Below are 23185 nucleotides of genomic sequence, written 5' to 3'. Positions count from 1 at the left end.
ATCATGTTTGCTCTATTCTAGCTTTTCATTGGACATCCACTCAGCACCAGGACCTTACAGGGTACGGGCACATCAGTATATATCCGTCTAGGAATATTCATGCAGGCTTGGACAAATTTGATCTACATATGATTTTCCCAGATTCCAGACCTATTTGTGTGTAGAAAAAAAAGCTCTTGAACTGTAGGCAAATGCAGAAGGTTGTGCAACTGTCGTCATTGTAATCTGTGCACTCCTTATTGACTTTATTTTAGATGTCCAGTGAAACAGAAGAAAAGTTCCTGGATCTTTTTCCTGCAGTGAAATGTGTATCACCAATGCGGGTACTTGACTTGCTGGAGCACCCCGACTCTGGTTGCCTTCCTGAAATGAAAGAGGAGCAGTTTGACAGAGACAAGTTAAAGTGTGAAGCTTTCCAGAGGTCTTACCAGTACCTCAGCAGATATAAGAGGGAGGAAGACCTTGACCATTTCCTTTTCATCCCTGAAAGGACTGAGGGGACAGAGAAAGAGTGCCTGAAGCTCTTACTGGAGTACTGTGGGAGACACAACCCTTCCTGGACCGAGCTTAGCAACTTCACTCATTTCCTAAACTTTCAGCTAAGCAAGTGTGAGAAATCGGTTTTCTGTAGCCCAGCAGTCGGAGAGGATTTCCAGGGGTTTAAAACATTTGTGGTAAAGTTCATGATCACCATGTCCAAGGACTTTGCCGTGCCTTCTCTTGACATCTCTGATGAAAGTGTGGCAAGTGCAGAAAGCAATGATGAGGAAAACAGCATTATCAGACAGTATGAGCTAAGACGAAAATGGGAACGAGAGTCACACCCCTATATAGTCTTCCATGCAGACAATGACTCCATGGAGTTCTTGGGTTTCCACATCAGCAATAACTTGGATGCTATTGATGCCCATTCTCGAGCTGTTTTGGAAAGGAATGTTATCAAAGCTAAGTTATATCGCACTTTGAAAGCCCAGCATGTTCCTTTCAATAAGAAGTTTGAAGACTTGCCCAGAACAATGCAGCTGGAGGCCCTCTGCAGAGTTTTTGGTGTGAGCTACACCCAAGATCCAGATGAATCGTATCAGCTGACACTGGACAACACCATGAAGATGCTTGCCATTCACCTGCGATTCCAGTGTGGGATCCCTGTAATCATCATGGGTGAAACAGGTTGTGGGAAGACAAAGCTTGTGCAGTTCATGTGCAGCCTGCAAAGGGCAGGCAGGGACATTCAGAACATGGTGGTGGTACGCGTCCATGGTGGCACTACTTCCAAGACCATCCACAAGAAAGTTAGGCAGGCAATTGAGCTGGCGCGTATCAATGAAGAAAGGCACAAAGTGGATACTGTACTCTTTTTTGACGAAGCCAACACATCAGAAGCTATCTTTGCAATCAAAGAGGTGCTGTGTGATCGCAGTGTAAATGGAGAGAAGATTCTCACTGACAGTTTAAAAGTAGTAACTGCTTGCAACCCTTACAGAAGGCACACCAAGGAAACTATAAAGAAACTTGAAAAAGCTGGCTTGGGGTACCGAGTCCAAAGTGAAGACACACTGGAGAAACTGGGCTACATTCCTTTGCGACAACTGGTGTATCGGGTCAAGCCCCTTCCACCCAGCTTATTGCCTCTTGTCTGGGATTTTGGAGAGCTCAATGAAAAGACACAGAGCCTGTACATCAGAGAGATTGTAAAGTCCGCCATGAAGGGCAAGATCGCCATTGGAAATTTGGACATCTTTACCAGTGTCATTTCAGCCTCACAGAAGTTTCTCAGGAAGAGGAAAGACGAATGCAGAGTTGCCAGTCTTCGGGATATAGAGCGCTGCATGAACGTTATGCTTTGGTTTTATAAATTGAGAGACCTCCTGTTTCCTCAGATTGATGAGAAGAAGTACAAAAGGGAGCCAATCTTAAATAATGCACAAAGGGCCTTGGTCCTTTCAGTGGGAGCTTGCTATTATGTATCTCTGGAGAGCCGCGAAGATTACCTGGAGGAGCTTGCAAAATGCTTTTCTGTCCCTGCATCCCTGCTGCAGCAAGAGATTGAGCTTTGCCAAGAGGTATTTCTTGATAACCTCTCTGTTCCTGAGGCAGTAGCCCGCAATGATGCTCTGAGGGAAAACATCTTCATGATAGTCATATGCATGGACCTACGAGTTCCACTCTTTCTGGTTGGGAAGCCAGGAAGCTCAAAATCCCTGTCTAAAACCATTGCTGTGGATGCCATGGAGGGCAGGCTGTCCAAAAGCCCATTGTTCAAAAGATGCAAGGACATCCAGCTGGTGTCTTTTCAGTGTAGTCCCTATTCAAAGCCAGAAGCGATCATCTCCACTTTCCGACAATGTGCACAGTTCCAGAAGGAGAAGAATCTGGATGAGTTTGCATCTGTGGTCCTCCTGGATGAGATCGGCCTTGCAGAAGACTCACCAGAGATGCCACTGAAGACATTGCACCCTCTTCTTGAAGGCGGATGTGTTGATGATGAAACCCCAGAATCTTACAAAAAAGTTGGCTTTGTGGGCATTTCAAACTGGGCCCTAGACCCTGCCAAAATGAACAGAGGTCTACTTGTACTTCGAACTGACCCTAGCAAAGAAGAGCTAGTTAAAACTGCAAAGGGCATCTGTGCTGCACAACCCCACCTTGAAAGCATTGAGTATTTGTTCCCTTTGCTGGCAGAATTCTACTGCAAGGTCCTAAAAATACAAAAAAATGAGTTCTTTGGGCTCCGTGATTTCTACAGCTTGATCAAAATGATACTTTTCTACACCCAGGACAAGAAGTGCATCTCTCGAGAGGAGATCATTATAAAGGCCATTCAGAGAAACTTTGGAGGCTCCAGTGATATCAGTCCTGTTGAGCTCTTCCGAAACTGCATCAGTGAGGTGTATCTTCCCCCTGATTTGGAAACCAGCCACACACTTCTTTTGCTGAAGGAAAATATGGGCAAGCAGCAGGCAGGACTCACGTCTCGATACCTCCTGCTGCTGACAACCAACCACGCAGCTTTCCACATCATCCAGATGACACAGCTTATAGATGCTGAGAACTGTGAAATCATATTTGGCTCTGGTTTTCCACAGGACCAAGATTATTCCCAGGTATGCCGGTCTGTCAGCAGAGTGAAGCTCTGCATGGAGACAGGCAGGCCTGTTGTTCTTCTAAATATACACAACCTGTATGAGAGCCTTTATGATGCACTCAACCAGTGCTTCGTTAGCCTGGGGGGAAATAACTATGTGGACCTGGGTCTTGGCACTCACAGAGTGAAGAGCTGTGTGAAGGATGAGTTCAGACTCATTGTGATAGAGGAGAAGAACATAGTCTACACCCAGTTCCCCACCCCACTGCTGAACCGGCTGGAGAAGCACTGCTTGGACATGAACACTGTTCTGAACTGGCAGCAGCAACAGCTGAAGCAGAACCTGCAGTCCTGGGCCAGGCTGTTTGTCTCCATTGACAGCAGCAAGTTCTCCAACGTTTGGTCCACCAAGCTCAGCCCCAAGGAGCAGGATGTCTTTATCGGTTTCAGCAATGACACATCTGCAGCTGTTGCTTTGGAGAGCACTCAGAGCAGGTCCTGGGGAGACCTTGAGCCCTACGAAGACACAGTGCTCTCCATTGCCAAAAGGAAACTTGTTCAGTGTGCAACTCCTGACTCCATCCTGCGCCTTAAATACTCCTATCTGGATGATGCTGAGCAGATCCAAGACTTGTACTTCCACAAGCAGAAGCACAACAGCCTTGTTAGTGTTTTGGGAGAAACAGTTAACAAGCAACCAAGGAAGGGGAGGACTGCTGGGCTCTGCCTGCAGGTACGTGTGTTTCAGTGTAAAGCAGTGAGAGCGGTCCTTATTTTCCAGAAGAGGGAAGTTGCCATACAACCTCCATTAAGCCACTGGATAAGTTCCACTGTTGTACAGTGGTGGGCTTCTACCTGTCCTCTTTGGATGCTGCCCCATCGGTTGTATCACATATGTGCCTGACTTCTGCCTTGTGGTCCTCCACAGTCAAGGTGGGCTCTGCTTCTCTCTTGACCCAGATGTGGTTGATCTGCTAACAGACAAGCAGTGGGTGCCAGCTCCTAACTTTGAAGGCTCTGGAGGTTCAAGGCTAAGACACACAGGGCATCATTCATTGCCTGCAGACAAGTGACAAGCACCACTGGTGATGCTGTGTGGATCCCACCAAGCGTCCAGCAGGACTTTAGATGGTTCTTACAATGCTGCAGGTCCTGGATCATGCCCACTGCCCCCTGACATCTATTTTTGGGAGTTGTAATCCGTGCCAAAGAAAGCATCTTAAGCACTTCTCCAGTGACCGTCACAGGAACTCTGGAACCTGTGTTGCATAGAGACACCTAAAAGGGTATCAGATAAATCCCCAAACAGGATCTACAGTACTGGGAGCCCATAGCCTTGGGAGACAGTCAGCCCAGTAGAGTCACAAATGGGGACCGTTGTGCTAGGCCCATAACTTTGCATGGAAAGGCTTTTCCAGGCCCCAAGATTCAAAGCGCTGATGCAAATGTCCCAGCAGGACTCCTTTGGAGTCACTGCCTCACAGCATCTGAGTCATTCCTAAGGATGCAGCTCAAGTCTAAGTCTCTTCTGGCACGAGGAATCAGGGTTTTTCTGGTTGTTAACAACACTCCCACCCTTCTTCCCTGTAAGCAGGGCACATTTCTGAGTATTGCCTTTAGGAAGCACTTGAAAAGGTCCATAAGGGGATCACTTCAATTTTCCCAGTTGATAATACAACTGCACCGTATTTCCCTGGAATTAATTTGTCCTTCACTGCAGGTATCTACGCATGCAAGACTTCTAAATGAGAGGGATTTAGAAGAGATAAGGAAGACACTTAAGCTTAAAAATAAAATCCACTGCCTCTTCCTAAGCCAGTTTGACACTGAATACACTTTCCGCCAGGAACTCAGGTGAGGAGAGATTTCCTTCTCACCTTTGTTAATTTTATAGATTGGAGTCTTGGGGAAAGAGGGAGAGGGGGAGCAGAGAGGGTAAAGAACAGAGGTCGTTTGATGAATAGAGCAATAACAGTCCATTTCATTATCTGCAGGAGTTTTTTTGCACAATCATCAGAAGAGAAACTGCTCCTCATCCAGTTTCACTTTGATGAGCCACAGAACAGTAAAAGGCTGCTAGCTTCTGCCAAGTAAACATTCTTCCTTGTTTCTTCTTTCCTTATATATTTCTTTAGTTAAGTGCAACGGTAAGGTAAGATTCAGTGGCCAAATAGCCATGCGATATAGCATTGGTTTTAGTGACCCGTTGAGTGGAGTCATTGCAGATGTTATCGTATATCTTTATATGTATATCTGTGTGTGTGCGCTCATGCCTATGTTGTGCAGTTTAAATTTCCAAGTCTGTGTTAAGATAAAAGAACCCTAACATCTCAGCTTTCATTTGTCTAAAAGAGCATCTTCATTCTGGGATCATGCTTTATACACCCTTCCCACATTAAAACCACCTTCCCCCAGCACGGTTGACTCACATGGCACAAACTACTCCAAACAGGGCCTAACACCAGATGACTTTTTTTCCTTCAGTCATCAAACTAAAGGACTTAAACTGACATCTGGTGCCGTTTGAGACACCCTAGGGATCCAAGATGCCTCTCAGGACTGGCCTTCAGGAGACTTAAGCCCTTCTGGGCACCAGTGAGGGCTTAAGTCACTGACTGTAGCATTATATAAGGTTGGCCTAAAGCCCTTGAAGTACATTAGCAACACACTCCCCAATCCAGACACATTCTCTCTCAATATGATCCCTCTTACCCCCTTTCTCACTCACCTACATTTCCTGTTCATATCCTTGTTGTCTCCTGAAATGCTTTGTTCTGTGTGGATTTGTGCTTTTCTAGAGAGGGACTTGAACTTTTCTGGTCCTACTTCTAGTAAAGCTATACTGGATTTTAGCCCGTTTCCCAGCAAGATCTGTATTGGTCTGTGTGCTGGGTTTTGCTGTCTAATTTGTCTGTATTTTTGTGGCAAATATTGCTAATGTTATTCTCGGCTGTCTAATTTGTCTGTATGTTTGTGGCAAATATTGCTGATGTTATTCCCATGATTGCCAGAAAGAACATATGATTGGGCAGAGACCCATACTTACAACAAAACAAATTCAGATTAAAGTAAAGATTCAGTGTTCAGCAGGGAGGGAAATCTGTCATGAAAGAGCTTGCTGAGGCATGTGAGTAAGTCATTGCTTGGAGAGGGTGTAGGGGAGATAAATGGGCATGAGTCTTGAGGTAGCCAACACCATCTTGGCTCTTGTCCTTGACAGAGCAGGGGTGGGCTTAGCTGAGCTTCTCTCTTCCCTTCCACCACTGCAGACCAGCCACACCTCGAGCTGTTGGTCCTTCCAAAAGGCCTGCCTGAGACCTGGAAAGGCAGGGAATGGCTTTGGGAGATTCTCTGCCCAACAGACAGATAGAATGGACTTTTTAGCCTCTCTGTCCTGATTCTAGGTACTGTATCATAGACGAAAGAAGGAAATCAACAGGCACAGGCCCATCACATGTTGTCCTGGCCACTCAAGTCCCGCGTGTTCTGGGAGGCTGCAGCTACCTGGCATTTGACAGTGGTAAGATTGAAATTGCTACATTGGATCAGGGAGACAGCGGGAGGGAAAGGAGGGTTTGTGCAAGGGCAAGAAGAAGGATCCAGGAAACCACAGACCAGATAGCCTCACATTGATCCCTGGAAAGATGATGTAGCAAATAATCCTGGAAACCTTTTCCAAATACATGAAAAGCAATAAGTCAACATGGATTTATGAATGGGAAATGAAGTCTGAACAAACTGATAGCCTTCTGTGATGAGACGACTGGCTTGGTGGATGAGGAGAGAATGATGGATGGTGTTTATCTTGACTTTAGTAAGGTTTTTAACACTGTCTCCTGTAACATCCTCACTGACAAACTAAAGTAGGGACAGTGAGTTGGACTGACAAGTAGCTGAAATGCTTCTCAAACCCTCAGTAAGTTTGCAGACAACACCAAGTTAGGTGGGAGTGTCGACCTGCTTGAGAGTAGAAAGGCTTTGCAGAGGGATCTGGAGAGGCTGGATTGATGGGCCGAGGCCAATGGTATGAGGTTCAACAAGACTAAGTGCTGGGTCCTGCACTTGGGTCACGACAACCCCATGCAGTGCTACAGGCTTGGGGAAGAGTGGCTGGAGAGCTGCCTGGCAGAAAAGGACCTGGGGGAGTTGATCAGCTGCCAGCTTAACATGATCCAGCAGTGTGCCCAGGTGGCCGAGGATGCCAACAGCATCCTGGCCTGTATCAGAAACAGTGTGGTGAGCAGGACTAGGGATGTAATTGTCCCCTTGTACTCGGCACTGGTGAGTCTCCACCTTGAGTACTTTGTCCAGTTTTGGGCCCCTCACTACAAAAAGAGACGCTGAGGTGCTGGAGAGGGTCCAGAGAAGGGCAACGAAGCTGGTGAGGGGTCTGGACAGCAAGTCCAGAAGAAGCCACCGAGGGAGCTGGCGTTGTTCAGCCTGGAGAAAGGGAGACTGAAGGGAGACCTTATCGCTCTCTACAACTACCTGAAAGGAGGCTGTAGAGAGGTGGGGGTCGGTCTCTTCTCCCAGGTTAACAGGTGACAGGACAAGAGGACACGGCCTCAAGTTGCACCAGGGGAGGCTTAGACTGGATATTAGGAAAAAATTTTACACTGAAAGGGTTATTAAGCATTGGAACAGGCTGCCCAAGGAAGTGGTTGAGGCATCAGCCCTGGAGGTATTTAAAAGACGGGTAGACATAGTGCTTAGAGATATGGTTTAGTGATGGTTTTTGTCAGAGTTAGGTCGATGGTTGGACTAGATGATCTAAAAGGTCCCTTCCAACCTAGGCAGCTCTATGATTCTATGATTCTATGCACTTAAAAGGTCTTGCTCAACAGCACAAAGTCCAGCTGGAGGCCACTCGCTAGTGGTGTTACCTCAAGGATCGATACGGGGGCCAGTAACATTTAGCATCTTCATTAATAATCCAGATCATGGGACAGAGTGTACCTGCAGTAAGTTTGCTGATGATACAAAACTGCGAAGAGTGGCTGATACAGGAGAGAGTCATTTTGCCATCCAAAGGGTCCTGGACAGACTGGACAAATGGACTTGCAGGAATGTCATGAAGTTCAACAGAGGGAATCCCAAAGTCCTAAGCCCATTGAGGAACAACCCCAGGCACCAGTATGGGCTGGGTGCTGACCAGCCGGAAAGTGGTTTCACAGAGAAGGATCTGGTGGTCTTGGTGGATATCAAGTTTAACATTAGCTAGTGGTGTGTCCTTGTGACAAAGAGGGCCAACACAGCCTTCATTAGGCAAAGTGCTGCCAGCAGGTTGAGGAGGATGATCTTCCCCCTCTACTCAGCACTGGTAAGGCCACCCCTGGACTACTGTGTTCATTTCTGTGCTTCCCAGTATAGAAGAGATATGGACTGGGCGCAAGCCCAGTGAATGGCCACAAAGATGATTAAGGGACTGGAGCATCTTTCATATGAGAGGCTGAGAAAGCTGAGACAGTTCAGGTTGGAGAAGAGAAAGCTTGTGGGATCTTATGACTGTAGATACATACATGATGGGGAGGGCATAAAGAAGATGGAGCCAGATGTTTCAGTGGTGTCCCATTACAGAAAAAGAGGCAATGGGCACAAACTGAAATACAAGAAATTCCATTCAAACATAAGAAAAAACTTCTTTATGTTGAAGGTAGTCAAACTCCTTTTGGGTTATAGGATCATTTTCTTCCCTAGACAGTGGATGAGAATGGCAGTTAGGGCATTTGTGCCCATTAGCGCTGGGAATATGGGGAGGGGGGAACAGAACAATAAAAGAGAAGCCCGTCCTCCCTCAGAGCAAAAAGAAACAGGAGGTGGTAAATCTTCCATCTCTCAATATTTTATTATCCAGGCTGCTATAGGCTAGGGCAGCCAAAGTTTATTGATTTTTCTGGGTGGGTGTAGTGCACCAAGGAGAGCAGGTCAACTGTTCACAGGAGTTATGTCCAGTACTACTATTTCTGTCATGTTTACTGCCTCCTCAGGTGAATGGATGTCGATCCACTTGGATGAACTGATGCCCCCAGACAACTTTACTGCCAATCTGGGCCAGCTCGCCAAAATGACTATTGCTGAGATTTTCATGACCACTTTCCACGGGCATCTCGCAACAGGTAACCAGCCGTTTGTTTTTCGCCACTACCCTTCCTCCGAGTCACATTTGCTCCGTCTCCAGTTTTAATTATAACTAGATGAAGTGGTCTTTGGAGACAAGATCAAGCGGTTTGTGAAGGCACTGGTCCTGGGTCTCAGCAGGACATACTGTACTTGCTGTTTCTGAAGTCCTCACAGCACTGCATTTTTTTCCTCCTGGTCTGCAAGTTGTGCCTGTAAGGCAGCAGAGTACCTAAGTTTGTTCTTCAGTTACAATAGTAAATTGTCTCTACTGCTGTGGCATTCAGCACACCGTAGACACACACTTATTCCCTCTGATTCCCAGCAAGTCTTTCTGCCCACCTTGCCCAAATAAAACTGCTCAATGCTCCTGATCTGGTGAGTTCAAGGACAACTCGATACGTCCCTCCCATTGTTTTCAGGATGTATGTAGAAAGGGAGGCAGGAGCAGTTGGGAGGGACTCCACGTCCTGTCCTGACACACTCACGTTTCCTACAGGGTGCCAACCAAAACTAAGATCTGCTTGCTGGGAAATTGGCCCCAGAGGGGACAAAGTCCATGTTGAAATTTCTTAGATTGACAGCTTTGCAATCCTTTGTTGGTTGTTGAGAGACTCCAGATGCTTCCTTTGGATAGAGGTATCTATTTTTCAGGTTTCTACATTTTTTACAAAGGAGTCTTATGACTGACTGTGATTTCAGGTTCTCCAGAAGAATCTGCTGCACTTGAAGATCCAGACAAGTCCGGTCTTTTTCCAGAAGGAAATGTATGATTTATTTCTTTTTTATTATTTCAGCTGCCTGACATTACCCAGCAACTGGTTTAGGAAACAATAAATTTCATAGGCATTTAGGGATCCAGTTATGCTGGTCCCCAGTTCGGATACTACATTTGCTACAGAAAAAAGTAGTTGCAGGTCTTTGTGAGTCAGACACTGAGGGTGAAGTGGCCCCCACCCTGTGACAGACCAGCACAAGGCCAGAGTAGGCACATTTAAGCCTTTTGTGAACTTTCACAAAGCATGAAATCTCTTTTCCTGTTTCTCCATCCCTTGCCAGGGCTTTTGGCACTTCTTTTCAGTGTTAGGATTGACTTACTAGGGATGAGATGGTGAAGTAAACATATACTTGGGAGTCCGTTGTGTCAAGTAGGAATTGACAGACCAAATGCGATGGAGTGTTAGGCAATATACTGACCTCCAATCTTTTCCATTCACAGTTCCTCAGCATGGACTCTATGATCAAACAGAGCATCCAGAAAGCCGTGATCCAGCTGGAAGACAAGGCAGACAACAGTCGGCGTGCCACTGAGAGAATTATGATCATTCACAACTTGCTTTTCCAGGATCATGGTAGAACCACATGTGGGTACAAACCAAGGCCCAGAGTGGGTTGGGCCTGTTCTGCTCTCCGTGCACCTCATGCTGTGTGTTCTCAGAGTCTGTACTGAAACATCCAGCTTTCTGCACGAGTTTTGATGACCTTCAGAGTCCAAACCGACCTAACTGATTTCTACGTAGAATTGATACAAATTATTTATGCAGGTGATGTGGTGTTTTGATAGAAAACTAGGGCTTCATCAAAATGGAAAGGATCTGGTTTTCTCAGAAACCAAGTACCAAAATCCTTGTATGTGCAGTTAGAAATTATTCTTTCCTGCATATGGAAAGACTTTGTCACTGCGGTGCATGACTTGCTCTTCTTTGAGCAACAGGTTCCTGTCAGGTGCCTAGGATGTTTGTTAATGACTGAAAAAGAAAATAGACCGTGTTGCCACTTCAAAGATGTGGTGGTTTTGGGAAGTCCTCGTGGTCATATGGCAAAACCAGAATTTATTCTGTATCAAGTTTTGACTATAAGAAAATATCACTCAGGGAAAGAAGTTTTCTTGTGATTGCAGAGTGACACCTTCATTCCTCAGCACAATGCAGGAGGAATTTTGCTTGTGGTTATATCAATACTGAAATGGAAACAATCCCGTCAATTTTATTTTATATTGATACCAGTGTCATACAGATAAGAACAGGATGTCAACCCTTCTGCAGCACTGTGACTGTTCTTGTGACATACAATTCTAAACATTTGTCCACATCAATATGAATATCGTAGTATTTATACACCAAAGAACCTAATTCACACCATTATTTTTAAAAGACTGAGACAGAGAGAAGTGGATTTTCTTTTCTCTGTCAAAAATGGCATGTCTTTACTAAATGTTGCCCCAAAAATCGACTCATGAGAAATAAAGAGGAAAGGGAAGAGACTAGGGTAGAATATAAAGCCCCTGGATTTTATTGTGGAGGAAAACCAAGAACGTTCACAGAGGTCACTTTCTATGACTGGCTTTACTTTGACTGAAAACTTTGCATGGAAACAACTTTCATTCAAATGTTTTAATAAGCATTGTTTTATGCTTAGTTTCTAGTCATTTTATGAATGTGCTGAAAAGGAGAATTTGCCACCTCCTACAAGAACGTGAGAAAATAAGCCGTGAGCCAAGGGAGTGGGTTTTCCGCAGAGCTGTCTCCAGTGAGTTCATCCTTGAAGACTCTTCATTCAGGTACTTTTACCTGTGCATCCCTTTCCAAATTTCTAACAAGTCTGTTTCTGAGAGAGTTAAAAGAACTGTAGCGTGTGAAGCACAATACTTAATGGGGCTCAGATATGATGACCGGGAGGGATATTGCTACCTGGTATACAGAAGTAGATGTGAGTTTCTGGTGAATAGGGGATTGGTCAGGTACCAGGAAAACACTTGACCAGCCATGTTATCACTTCTAGGCATGCGCTCTGGATGCATTTAGAAGACATTGTGGCCAATCTGTTTGCTCAAATTCTCGCAGTGGTGGATGCAAACAACAACCTGGATCATCTCTTTCCACTGTCTCCACTCTCAGAACTGTGGCTTCAGATGTTCAAAGAAGAATCATTCTTGAGAATTAAATATACCAGCAAGTAAGAGACGTAGTGGAAAAAGATAGTATGTACATTACGAGAACAAAAACCTGCTTTCATAAATCAACCCTCTGCAGAAAGAAATGGTAAAAAAAATAAGTCTGAATTTAAGATAAGCTCACACAGCTCATAACTTATCCATGAAAAGTCCTTTGTGTCATAACATTGGAATCAGAACCTTCCTGTTCACTTAAACCTTCATCAACTCAGAAACATTTTTGAGGAACTACAGTTCCTTGGAATAACGATAAACACAGGATAAAGTCAGAAACAACAGGTCCAGAATTTAGAAACTTGAATTTGAGTTCCCTAAGGTCAGAGCAGGTGAATCCACTCCTCGGCTCAAAATGCATTTAGCGTCTAACAATCAGATTTCAATTGATCAGTTAGCTTACTCTGAACAGCAGCTGTGGTCAGAGACAAGACAGATGTTTGACTCAGTTGCCTTTCCCCTGTTGTTCCCCTTTTTTAGCCTTCAGCTTCCAGTGACAGGAACTTCTTCTGCTCCTGCTGCGTTTTCACTGTTGCTGAGTTTTTCACAAAATATCTTTCTGTGCTGTTTAACTTTTTAAGCAGAACATATACCAGCATCAGTCAGAAATTTCTCTGTGATGCTTCAGTTCAGTATACACAGAGCATATTACATGATTGCTTCATTCTGTGCTGTTTAAGGGAACAAGATGCTAAGATTTCCGTGTTGTCAATGACTGAAGACCCCAACACATCTGTGTTTTGCCAGTTCCCATTCAGTTGGGTTTTGAAGGCCTACCTGGAGCAACTATGGGAGGGAGTCTATAATATGAAAGGTAACGTCAGACTTTTCAAGCAGGTGTTGCTTTTTAACCCAGTTGAAGATGATCTCCAAATTTTCCCACAATAGCCAAAAGTTGTGGTAGCAGCAACCATAGCAGTTCTGTTCCCCACACAACCTTAATGACCTAGAACAGCTGATGTCCTGTCAGCTTCTATTTTCTGGTTACCTGCCATCTCTGTCCTTTCCTCTAGGTCATCCAAAAGTGCCTATGAAGGAACCAGCCAAATTGTTCCAAACGCTGATCAAGAACGTGTTGACCCTAGATGGCTGTAATCCAGAGACAATGCAGTGTTACGCTAATGACTTTCTAAGGATGACTTTTCCTGGACAAGATCTTTCTGTCTATGAGGTAAATGGGGTTTGGTGGAGTACAAGCTTTAAATGGCACTGGCTTGAGTCACAGGGCTACAGGTATCTATGGTTCCAAGAACTGGGGGAAAAAAATTAGCTTCTCATGTTCCGCACAGTTCCCAACAATCGTTGGTGCTCAGTCTTAATTCCACCTTAAGGGAAGTTGGGGTTTTTTGATGTAGAAGTTTGACTGGGCTGCTTCAACAATGCTGAATGCCATTCTCAGTCCCCTGATGTTTGTTTGGAGCAGAAATAACACCTTTTATTTTGTCTGCAGATTCTGTCAAAAGCTCTCCTAGTCAATGCGAAACAGCTCTGCTCCTCTGTGGGGCAGGAGGAGATGAGCTTTTCCCCCATTTGGCTTCATATGGAATATTTCTACCTACGAGATGAGTATCAACTCTTTGTTGACTTGGTAAAAAGTTATGAGACTGTAACAAGCGAGCTGCAAAAAAAGTACGAGAAGGACCCACCAGAAATGGTGAGCAAAAGGGAACAGCTGGTATTTCACAATGGTCACTAGCAAATACTCAGTGAAAGTGTGTAAGAAAGGAGTCAAGACTTCAGGGGATCTTTCCTTGGAAGCATTTTTCAGCTTCCTGTGAGTCTTAGGGATCTTCCGAGCTGGTAGTCATATCCAGCTTATTCCTCACCAAAGGACATATCCTTCATTTAACCATTTTTTAATTCCATTTATACTTTTTGGTCTTCAAGACTTCTATAATTCAATCTGCACTGCATAGAAAAATATTAAACATCCTTTTGCTTGTGTTTTTCTGGGTATGACATTCATCTCTTCTTAGACACTCAGACCTTATAGGTGATGGTCATAGTATTTAACTTCAGGGGTGTGGTCCATATCTGGATTCGGACACTCTTGCTTACATGTCTACAGAGATGTGTCTATATTTGCAATGGTTGTTTGACCTCCTGTTGTTGCTAGTGAAAACATGGGCTACAGAATAGTGGAGAGTGACTCATGACTGAAGTCACCTGGAGAGGTGCTGTTCAGTTAGTTGCCCACAAGTAGACATCTACCTACATTTCAGATGCTGTTTGGCCTCCAGCTCCTGCTGCAGTAGGGCATGAGTGTCCTCTAGGCCCTGTGCCCTATCTACCATCTCTGTGTAGATGTCTCAGACATCCAAAGGCATTTCCATTGACGGCAGAGACCTGGCAAATGGGCAACTGGATCTCACCTAAGTCTTTCCAAAGAACAATTCATTCAACAATCTTAAGCATGTCTCTTTGAAATGGAAGAACTGTTGTTTGGAGATACCTATTCCTCCCTCTTGAATATCAAGGGGGCTGAAGACAACAATTTTAGAAGCTTAGAGCTGAAAGTTTCCCTGTAGAGGGAAACCGGTGCTCTGGTTCAAGTATTCAAACAGTATTCAAGACACAAGTGCAACACAGAGTTACACTATGGTACAATTATGGTTTCTGTATGTTTTCACCTCCCTACCTAATAAGTTCCTACTCTAGTATTTGTTGATGTGTGCACTAAGCTAAGGTTTTCAGAGAATTCCCCACCACAGCCTCCAAAGCTTTCTTTTCACCAAGGTGCAATGGGATTAGCTCAGCTATAGAAGCTATTTTTTTCTTCTCTCTTTTAAAATATATTTTCAGTTTGTCACTCTTGACACCTTGAACATCCTCCTGAAGAAGGTGCAACCCACAGATAATCTTCAGTCATTTGAGGCCTGTACAGAATGGCTTAGAAGGGTCGAGTCCATTAAGCCCTGGATGGAGTGGATCAGTACGGACAATTACCAGATTCATCTTTACCAGAAGAAAAGGGAACTCCTGAGGAGTGTGTTGTAAGTCCAACCCTTCTCAACAGCCTTATCTTCATCTTTCAAGTAACAGGTCCTCTTTCAGACAAGCCAAAATTTTTTCCTTCAAATTGTTGGCATGTGTTCAATGAAAGATTCTGCCAGCTCTCACCAAAAGATCTGGAAACTAAAATGCTTGAAGATTAAAAATACAGTCTGTGGAAAAGGATTGCCCATAGCCCACCCTTTTTCCCTGGAGTACCTAATTCAGTGCTCCAACAAATTGAAAGATATATTGACAACTATATGGGGCCTTACCTTATATCTTCTATGAGCTAGGTGCCTACACTGTGAGCTTAATCCATCCTTTCGCTGGGAAGCCGTAGTAGTTTGAGAAACTTGATCCCTGAAACTGTTGGCTCCCTCCTAATCCCTTGCTCATTCTGTTGTCTAATTATCAAAAAAGCGATGGCAAAATCTCTCCAAAAAATCTGTGTTAAGAACTATGCATTTTGATCATGGTCAAGCACCCATTATTACTTGACGATAAGACCTGTTTTTCTGAATGTCTGACTGCATGCTTGATCGTGCCCAGGATGCTTGCTGTAGTAGAGTAGGCGTCTCCACAGACAAAACCCAGTAACAATTCAATAACTCAGTTTTGTCTGGGGACACTCCAACAAGTCAGGTAGATAAGACCATGGCATATTTTTCTCTCTTTGCTTAGTCTAGTCCTCCAAAGCTATCCCAGGAGGTCTTGTGTCCTCAAATAATTTCACAGTATCTGGAACCTGCCATAGAAATCTTGGTTGTAAGAGACCTCAGAAGTCTCTAGGCCAGCCTCCCACTTAAAATTGCACCATTGCCAACAGTAGAGTTGGTCACCTGTGGCTTTCCCTTGCAAGTCTTGAAGCTTAGTGTATGTGTGTTTTCCAGACAGCAGTGGACCTGCACCAACATTGTCTACATGTTCTTTGACCACCTGCTGCACAATGAGACACAAATAGATGAGAAGCTTCTGAGACTTCTTGTGAAGCAGTTCATCTTCATCTGGAATGTATGAGCTCCGTGTAGTGCTTGAGTGGACAATTTATAGCCTTGGAGACAAGCGGAGTTTGGAAAGAGACTTATCTTCCAGGGATTCCTCTGATCCCAGATTGAGGGAGGGCATAGAAACAGGAAGGGGTTGGGAAGAGGGTAGAAACCCCATCCAGTGCAAAAAACACTGAGATTTCAGAATCATCATGAAAGCCCTCCAAAATCAGAATTTTATTTAAAAGGTTTCCTTGAAAGCTTAAGACATATTTCAGGTTAATTATCCCTGGCATTACATTAGGAAAGATACTTGGCGGCTCTGTTTGATTTTGGTGTTCTATTATGCAGTTTTGTGGTGCTGACATCCCATCTTGTTCCTCTTTCATATGTCAAGAATACATCTCCATTGAGCTTTCACCATCCTTTCTTTCCTACAGCGCCTGACTGAAACACAAAATTTTGAGCCAGCAGAAACTTTTGAGTTGGTGACAAAAGTGCTCAAGAAATGCAACCAAAGTGCTGACACTGTATACCTTGTGTAAGTCAAAGCCAAGAAAAAAAAAGCTGTTCTGGGGACATTTTACGATTGTCACTAGTCAATAGGAATGAATCTCCTCAGGCCAACAGATTCCTCCTGGAGACTCCTAATGTCAGGGCATGTAATGCCCGATCTCAGAAGGCCATGGAGCAAAGTCTTTCCCATGCAGTGTTGTGCCTGGCTGGTGCCAGAGACAACCCCTGAACTGAATGTGGTCTAATCGATGTAGGTACTTACAGGCCTAGTGAGACTTTAAATAAGGCCCATGCCCCTCACCCAGCCATGCTCAGCATGATGGGCCACATCTCTTAGATGAGATGGTCCCTGGTGGAGCCACTTCCTTATCAAACTAGCAGATGTTGCCCTTATTCCCTGCTCACCAGTAGGGCTAGTTAAAAATGACCATCCAGTTTTGATGCCCATGGCAAACTTTGGGCCCAAGAATCCCATGCCCACCCTCAAGTCTGTCACCAGAGTAAAATCAGTCCTGAGTTGTGTCTTTTTTTGGTGGCATCCTTCAGGAAGGGTGTAAAAGACTGCAGGAGCTGTCTACAGGAGATCACTGACCCAGCAGAGCTGCCCTGTGGCCACATTTTCTGCTCAGAGTGCATCCGTGAGTGGAGAAGCAAGCAGTGTAAGGTCTGCAAGGATAACTTTCCAGAGGATTACACACCTACAGCTACAGCAGCCACAAGGTATCCTATAACTAATAAAACAACAAGTTTTGTTGTTTCAGTCTCTATCACTTTGTGTAAAATACTGTAATAGTTACCAGAGCAGAGGCTACACAAATGTCATTAACATGTGAGCTCCATGGAAATGTCAGTATTTACCGTGTGCAGCAAACCCCTGGTGGTGAAAGGATTCACGTGAAGTGATCTGGGATCGGTTCTAGCTCCTTTGCCTCTGTCTCAACAGGCGATCAACAGGCAACATGCTACATGAGAATCCATTTTTCTTTGTTGTCTAGCTATCTTGAGTGGAGATAGGAGAGAGGGAGAGTACAGGGGAAGAAGAAAGTTTGTCCTCAGTATTCAAGAAAAAATGCTGTAGTGAGCAGGTTTTCTGGGGGTTAATTCCCCTCTCTATTTAAAAACTGTATTTCTTCTCCACAGTCTATGTGTACCTGGTCTCCTGGACACATCCAGAGAGGCAGAAAAGAGAAGTTGTTTCTTTGCTTTGTTGTATTTTGATGGTAGATCTGATTTTATTCCTCCCTACAGGGAAGCTGTTGCATGTCACAACAAATTCAGGAGGAAATGTAACTCCTTCTTTGTGGAGTTTGTCACCACCACTGTCTTGGGAGACAGAGGCACGCCATCCCCAGAAGTCATCACTCAACTGATCCAGTTTGTGGCCTGCAAGCCATCCAGACCTGAGCGCCAGGCAGTAAAAAGAGGTAAGAGCCTGACTTCACTGGGACCCTGACCTGATCTTGTAGTGAAGAAAAGTAATGAATGTCATCCTTCATTTTTAGTGTGCAAGTCAAAAAATGAGCTGTCACCCTTTGAAGAATGCATGGACACCAGCCCAACAATCAAGTCCTCCCTCTTGAAACTGCTCCTGCGACATGGGTTAGCACGAGCTAGCTCCCAGCCTGATCACTGGGTCACATGGGCTACATGGATGCTCACATCCCATGTCTTTTTTTGTCATAGGTTCAACAACATAAAGGTTCACCTGGAAAAATACCTTTCTGAGATGGAGGAAAAAATATCCTTCAACAAGAACTGGAACCATTTCTACTTCATGGTGGTGCATTGTTTGGAGGTAAGTGCAGATATCCTTGAGATGTTCCTGGGATCCATACTCAAACTAACCATTTTTCCTATCCTGCCCTTTGCAGATCACACTCTTCCCCTCACTTTCCCCCCACTGGCTCCTCCAAGTATCTGGAACAGGCTGCTGACCTCCCTTGGTTATGTGCCTAAGCGTAGTCTGGAACAAACCAGGCCTGAGTTAATAAGGTCCAATGTACAGTTTGAATTTTTGGAGTTCCTGAAGTCCAGAGGTGTCCATGGCCTGATGTGTAAGCCATGAGAGCCTCCCTTGAGCACAGCTGATACTCTGAGCAGAACTGCCCCTGGTCTCTGCTCCATTTTGAGCTGTTGCACTACAGATATGCACAAGCGCATCCGTTCAATTTGTGATTCTCCACCACGTGAATCAAGAAGGGAGGCAGTCCTCTCCTGCCAGAGAAGCAGAGTTGGGGCTACCCTCAAAGATTATGAAAAATAGTCCACCTGCAAAGCAGGTCATTGCTGGGGACTTGAGAATCACAGGGTACAACATCACTGCAGAAATGAGCTCTGCATCTCGTGAAAAGGCATAGGAAAGAAGAAGAGACTACCCAGGACCTATGGCAGCTTTGGACTCTTAACTTTCCCTCTCTCTCTTTTTTCTGTTGAACAGGATTTTATTTATCCTTCTTCCCAAGATGATGTCAACCAGTTTGCTGAAAGCTGCCTCTCCACTGCAGACCTTTCTGCTTTCCATTCACGCAAGGCCTCAAAAATTGACACCCTTCTGTTCATAGCCCATCTCCGGTTCTCCATCAGCCACGTGGCCACTGTGCTTGGCAGACAGGTGCTCTGCGGTGAGTCCTTCTGCTAGCAGCAGAGAGCATGAGATTTGTGTTTTCTTACAAGCGGATTTAGAACAAACCAAACATTCACTAGTATAGAAGGTTCGATGTAAGGAGAGGGGTTAGCAAAACCTCCACCTTGGACTTCCAGAGGGCAGACTTTGGCTTGTTCAGAACGCTGGTTGAGAGTCCCTTGGGAGATAGTCCTGAAGGGCAAAGGGGTCCAGGAAGGCTGGATGCTCTTCAAGAAGGAAATCTTCAAGGCCCAGGAGCAGGCTGTCCACAAGTGTCGCAAGTCTAAAGGGCGGGGAAAATGGCCAGTCTGGATGGACAAGGAACTTCTGATGGGACTTAGGAATAAAAGGAGGGTTTACCACCTTTGGAAGAAGGGACAGGCAACTCAGAAAGAATACAGATATCTCATTAGGTTATACAGAGAGAAAATTAGGAAGGCAAAAGCCCAGCTGGAGCTCAACTTGGCCACTAACATTAAGGACAACAAAAGAAGTCTTTATAAATACATCAACAAAAGGAGAGCCGGGGAGAATCTCCCTCCCTTACTGGATGCGAGGGGGAAAGCTGCAACCAAGGACGAGGAGAAGGCTGAGATACTTAATGCCTTCTTTGCCTCTGTCTTCAATAGTCAGACCAGCTATCCCCAGGGTGCTCAGCCTCCTGAGCTGGAAGATAAGGATGGAGAGCAGAACAACCCACCCATAATCCAGGAGGAAGTAGTCAATGATCTGCTTCTGCACCTAGATGCACATAAGTCTATGGGGCCGGATGGGATTCACCCAAGAGTACTCAGGGAGCTGGCGGGAGAGCTCACCAAGCCTCTCTCCATCATTTATCAACAGTCTTGGTCAACAGGGGAGGTACCAGATGACTGGAGGGTGGCTAATGTGCCTCCCATCTACAAGAAGGGTTGGAAGGAGGATCTGGGGAACTGCAGGCCTGTCAGCCTGACCTCGATACCAGGAAAGATCATGGAGACCTTGATCATCTTGAGCGAGCTCTCACGGCAAATGCAGGGCAGACAAGGGATCAGGGCCAGCCAGCATGGGTTTAGGAAGGGGAGGTCCTGCTTAACCAACCTGATCTCTTTCTATGACCATGTGACCTGCCTTCTGGATGCAGGGAAGGCTGTGGATGTTGTCTATCTGGACTTTGGGAAGGCCTTTGACACCGTCCCCCACAGCATTCTGCTGGAGAAGCTGGCGAATCATGACATAGACAAGTGTACTCTTTGCTGGGTTAAAAACTGGCTGGATGGCCATGCCCAGAGAGTTGTGATTAATGGGGTGAAATCCTCCTGGCGGCCAGTCACCAGTGGTGTCCCTCAGGGCTCAGTTTTGGGGCCAGTTTTGTTTAATATCTTTATCAATGATCTGGATGAGGGGATTGAGTGCACCCTCAGTAAGTTTGCAGATGACACCAAACTAGGTGGGAGTGTTGATCTGCTTGAGGGTAGGAAGGCTCTACTGAGGGACCTGGACAGGCTGGATCGATGGGCCAAGGCCAACTGTATGAGGTTTAATAAGGCCAAGTGCCGGGTCCTGCATTTTGTTCACAACAACCCCAAGCAACGCGACAGGCTTGGGGAAGAGTGGCTGGAAAGCTGCCCGGCAGAAAAGGACCTGGGGGTGCTGGTGGATGGCCAGCTTAACATGAGGCAGCAGTGTGCCCAGGTGGCCAAGAAGGCCAACAGCATTCTGACTTGTATCAGGAATAGCGTGGCCAGCAGGAGTAGGGAAGTGATCATGCCCCTGTACTCGGCACTGGTGAGGCCTCATCTCGAGTCCTGTGTCCAGTTCTGGGCCCCCCTGTACAAGAGGGACACTGAAGTGCTGGAGCGTGTCCAGAGGAGAGCTACCAGGCTGGTGAGGGGTCTGGAGACCAGGTCATATGAGGAGAGGCTGAGGGAGCTGGGCATGTTTAGCTTGGAGAAGAGGAGGCTGAGGGGAGACCTCATTGCCCTCTACAACGTGTAGATTTGGCACTTCAGGGCATGCTCTAGTGGCAGAGATTCTAGGTTGGGTTTTTTGGGTTTTTTTTTGTTGTTGTTGTTGTTGGTTTTTTGTGTGTGTATATGGTTGGACTCAATGATCTCAAAGAACTTGCTCTGAAACCATTTTTATTTTTCTGTATTACTTTCCCAGTATTGAAACATCTAGTTTTTGTTCAGAGTTAAAAGAAACTTTACTGAATACTGTCATTTCCCCTGAAGTTCTCCATACTTAAGGGGTTGTGTGCAGCAGCGTATTATGGTAATCATTTAGGTGTCTACAGGTAGGTGCATGTGCTGGGACTCTGTTCTCCCATTAGTCTGTTGCAAATGACAGGCAGAGTCAACGGATTTCACACTGAACACGTGCAAGTTTATTGGTTTAGAAGAGGATGTATTGCACCTTAAACTCTGTTGACTCACTTCCTTCCATCTTTGTCAGCTTTGAAGTGTGTCCAAGTAAAGCCTGAGTAAAGACACTGACACAGTCTAACCTCAACCAGTGTAAACAATGGAGATACAGGAGACCCTTTATAAGGTCAAGATGTAAAATAGGCCCCAAGATTCCTACTTCACTCAGCTACCTAAAACAGAGCTGTGGGATTGGTCTCTACCTTCTGGACAGCCTTTGAGGGCTTTCCTCTCTGACCTAAGATAGAGGCTAGAGAAGAATAAATACCTGACCAAGATCGTATAAGGGCCAAAAATAGGAAAACAGTGGACCATTCAGTCCCCATGTTCACTGCCTAATATTCTACTTCCCTGCATGCTGTAGGTATTAGGAAGACCAGGATACTACAGTTGCAGGCTATATTTCTAGTCTTGGGGAAAAAGTGTTGCTGCAACCTAAGCGGGTGGTGTGCTTGCAAAAAGGATCTGTTGTTATATGACTGCATGGAAGTGAGCCTAATGAGAAATCTCACTGGTAGCTGCAGATCCAAACATACCGTCTCCTGGTGGGAACAAGCAAGAAGAGCAAGACCTAGTGAATGCAATGAAGAAGCTGGTGGAAAATGCACAGACACCATGGCCTCAAACATTCCTCATTAAAAATCTCTATAACAACTACGGGTTCATCCGAATGCTGCAGATCCTTCAAGCAGAAAAATGGATTTTACCCAGAGGTGTTGAAATTCCACAGGTGAGTATCTTGCAAAAGCCTATCTACGGGTCACTGAAGTTGTGCCACCCAAGCACACAGATATACGTAATCTTTTCTTTGCAGCCAGCTCTGAGGGTGTAGAGCTGGCTAACTTGTGCCCTACCTGGTGAAATACATCTGGTATTGTAGCCTGTGTAGCTGATGGGATAGGAATCACCCAACTTAAGTAATGAAAAATTGTTTTTTGAGGGCTTGCTTCCAGTCCGGGGAGAGATAGAAGCTCCTCTAGAGAACAATTCATCCCTCCTTCATACCTGCTTAGCACATGACTGTTCCTCTGGAGGGATCTGTTAGTGTATTTGGGAGATTGCAGAAATGAAACAATCGCACAGTAAAATTCAAGCAGAACAGATTTCAGATCCTGTATCTCTACAGAACCCCAAGCTTTCCCCCATGATACAAATACAAATTTTAAAAGATGCAGAACCACTTTGTAATATTCAAAACACAAAAATAACATGATCATTTGTGAGGGTCTATCTTAATGCCTCAGTGGCTTTCTACATGCTGGCTGTATCTTCATTATGATAACGTAACTTACATCTGTATTTCACAGCATATGGGTGCCTGGTCAAATACAACACTGATGTTTTCGGTGCTGGACAGAGCAATAAATCAAATCAAAAACAAAGATCCCCGGGAAGTCCAGAGACTGATGGTGAGTATCTGTTGTGTCTCCGACAGAAGATTTCTATGGAGTGTTTGTAGGAAGCTATAGGAATTTCATCCTGAGTTGGAGACACTCACATTCATATGGAGATCAT

The 23185-nt window shown here is 45.2% G+C and overlaps 1 protein-coding gene across 3 annotated transcripts in view; it reads left to right on the top strand.

Annotated features, from left to right (window-relative positions):
• The window catches only part of LOC141736182 (E3 ubiquitin-protein ligase rnf213-alpha-like), a 62328-nt gene that overhangs the window by 26731 nt on the left and 12412 nt on the right, over positions 1-23185 (top strand). For 2 of the 3 annotated variants that reach the window (XM_074569993.1, XM_074570012.1), the window contains exons 27-48: positions 255-3818; positions 4806-4939; positions 5080-5175; positions 6490-6605; positions 9073-9201; positions 9905-9969; positions 10422-10566; positions 11621-11762; positions 11984-12157; positions 12830-12963; positions 13163-13320; positions 13600-13803; positions 14952-15142; positions 16034-16154; positions 16570-16670; positions 17192-17365; positions 17894-18069; positions 18148-18244; positions 18329-18440; positions 19083-19266; positions 22189-22400; positions 22978-23079. In XM_074569993.1, the coding sequence (XP_074426094.1) occupies positions 255-3818; positions 4806-4939; positions 5080-5175; positions 6490-6605; positions 9073-9201; positions 9905-9969; positions 10422-10566; positions 11621-11762; positions 11984-12157; positions 12830-12963; positions 13163-13320; positions 13600-13803; positions 14952-15142; positions 16034-16154; positions 16570-16670; positions 17192-17365; positions 17894-18069; positions 18148-18244; positions 18329-18440; positions 19083-19266; positions 22189-22400; positions 22978-23079 (6531 nt within the window). The remainder of the gene's footprint in view (positions 1-254; positions 3819-4805; positions 4940-5079; positions 5176-6489; positions 6606-9072; positions 9202-9904; positions 9970-10421; positions 10567-11620; positions 11763-11983; positions 12158-12829; positions 12964-13162; positions 13321-13599; positions 13804-14951; positions 15143-16033; positions 16155-16569; positions 16671-17191; positions 17366-17893; positions 18070-18147; positions 18245-18328; positions 18441-19082; positions 19267-22188; positions 22401-22977; positions 23080-23185) is intronic. The other variant, XM_074570004.1, reaches the window with a different exon arrangement.

This window comes from Larus michahellis, chromosome 1 (genome assembly GCF_964199755.1).
Source record: "Larus michahellis chromosome 1, bLarMic1.1, whole genome shotgun sequence".
Taxonomy (NCBI): Eukaryota; Metazoa; Chordata; class Aves; order Charadriiformes; family Laridae; genus Larus; species Larus michahellis.
Note: the sequence above shows the minus strand (reverse complement) of the source record. Positions and strands in the feature narration are given on the sequence as shown.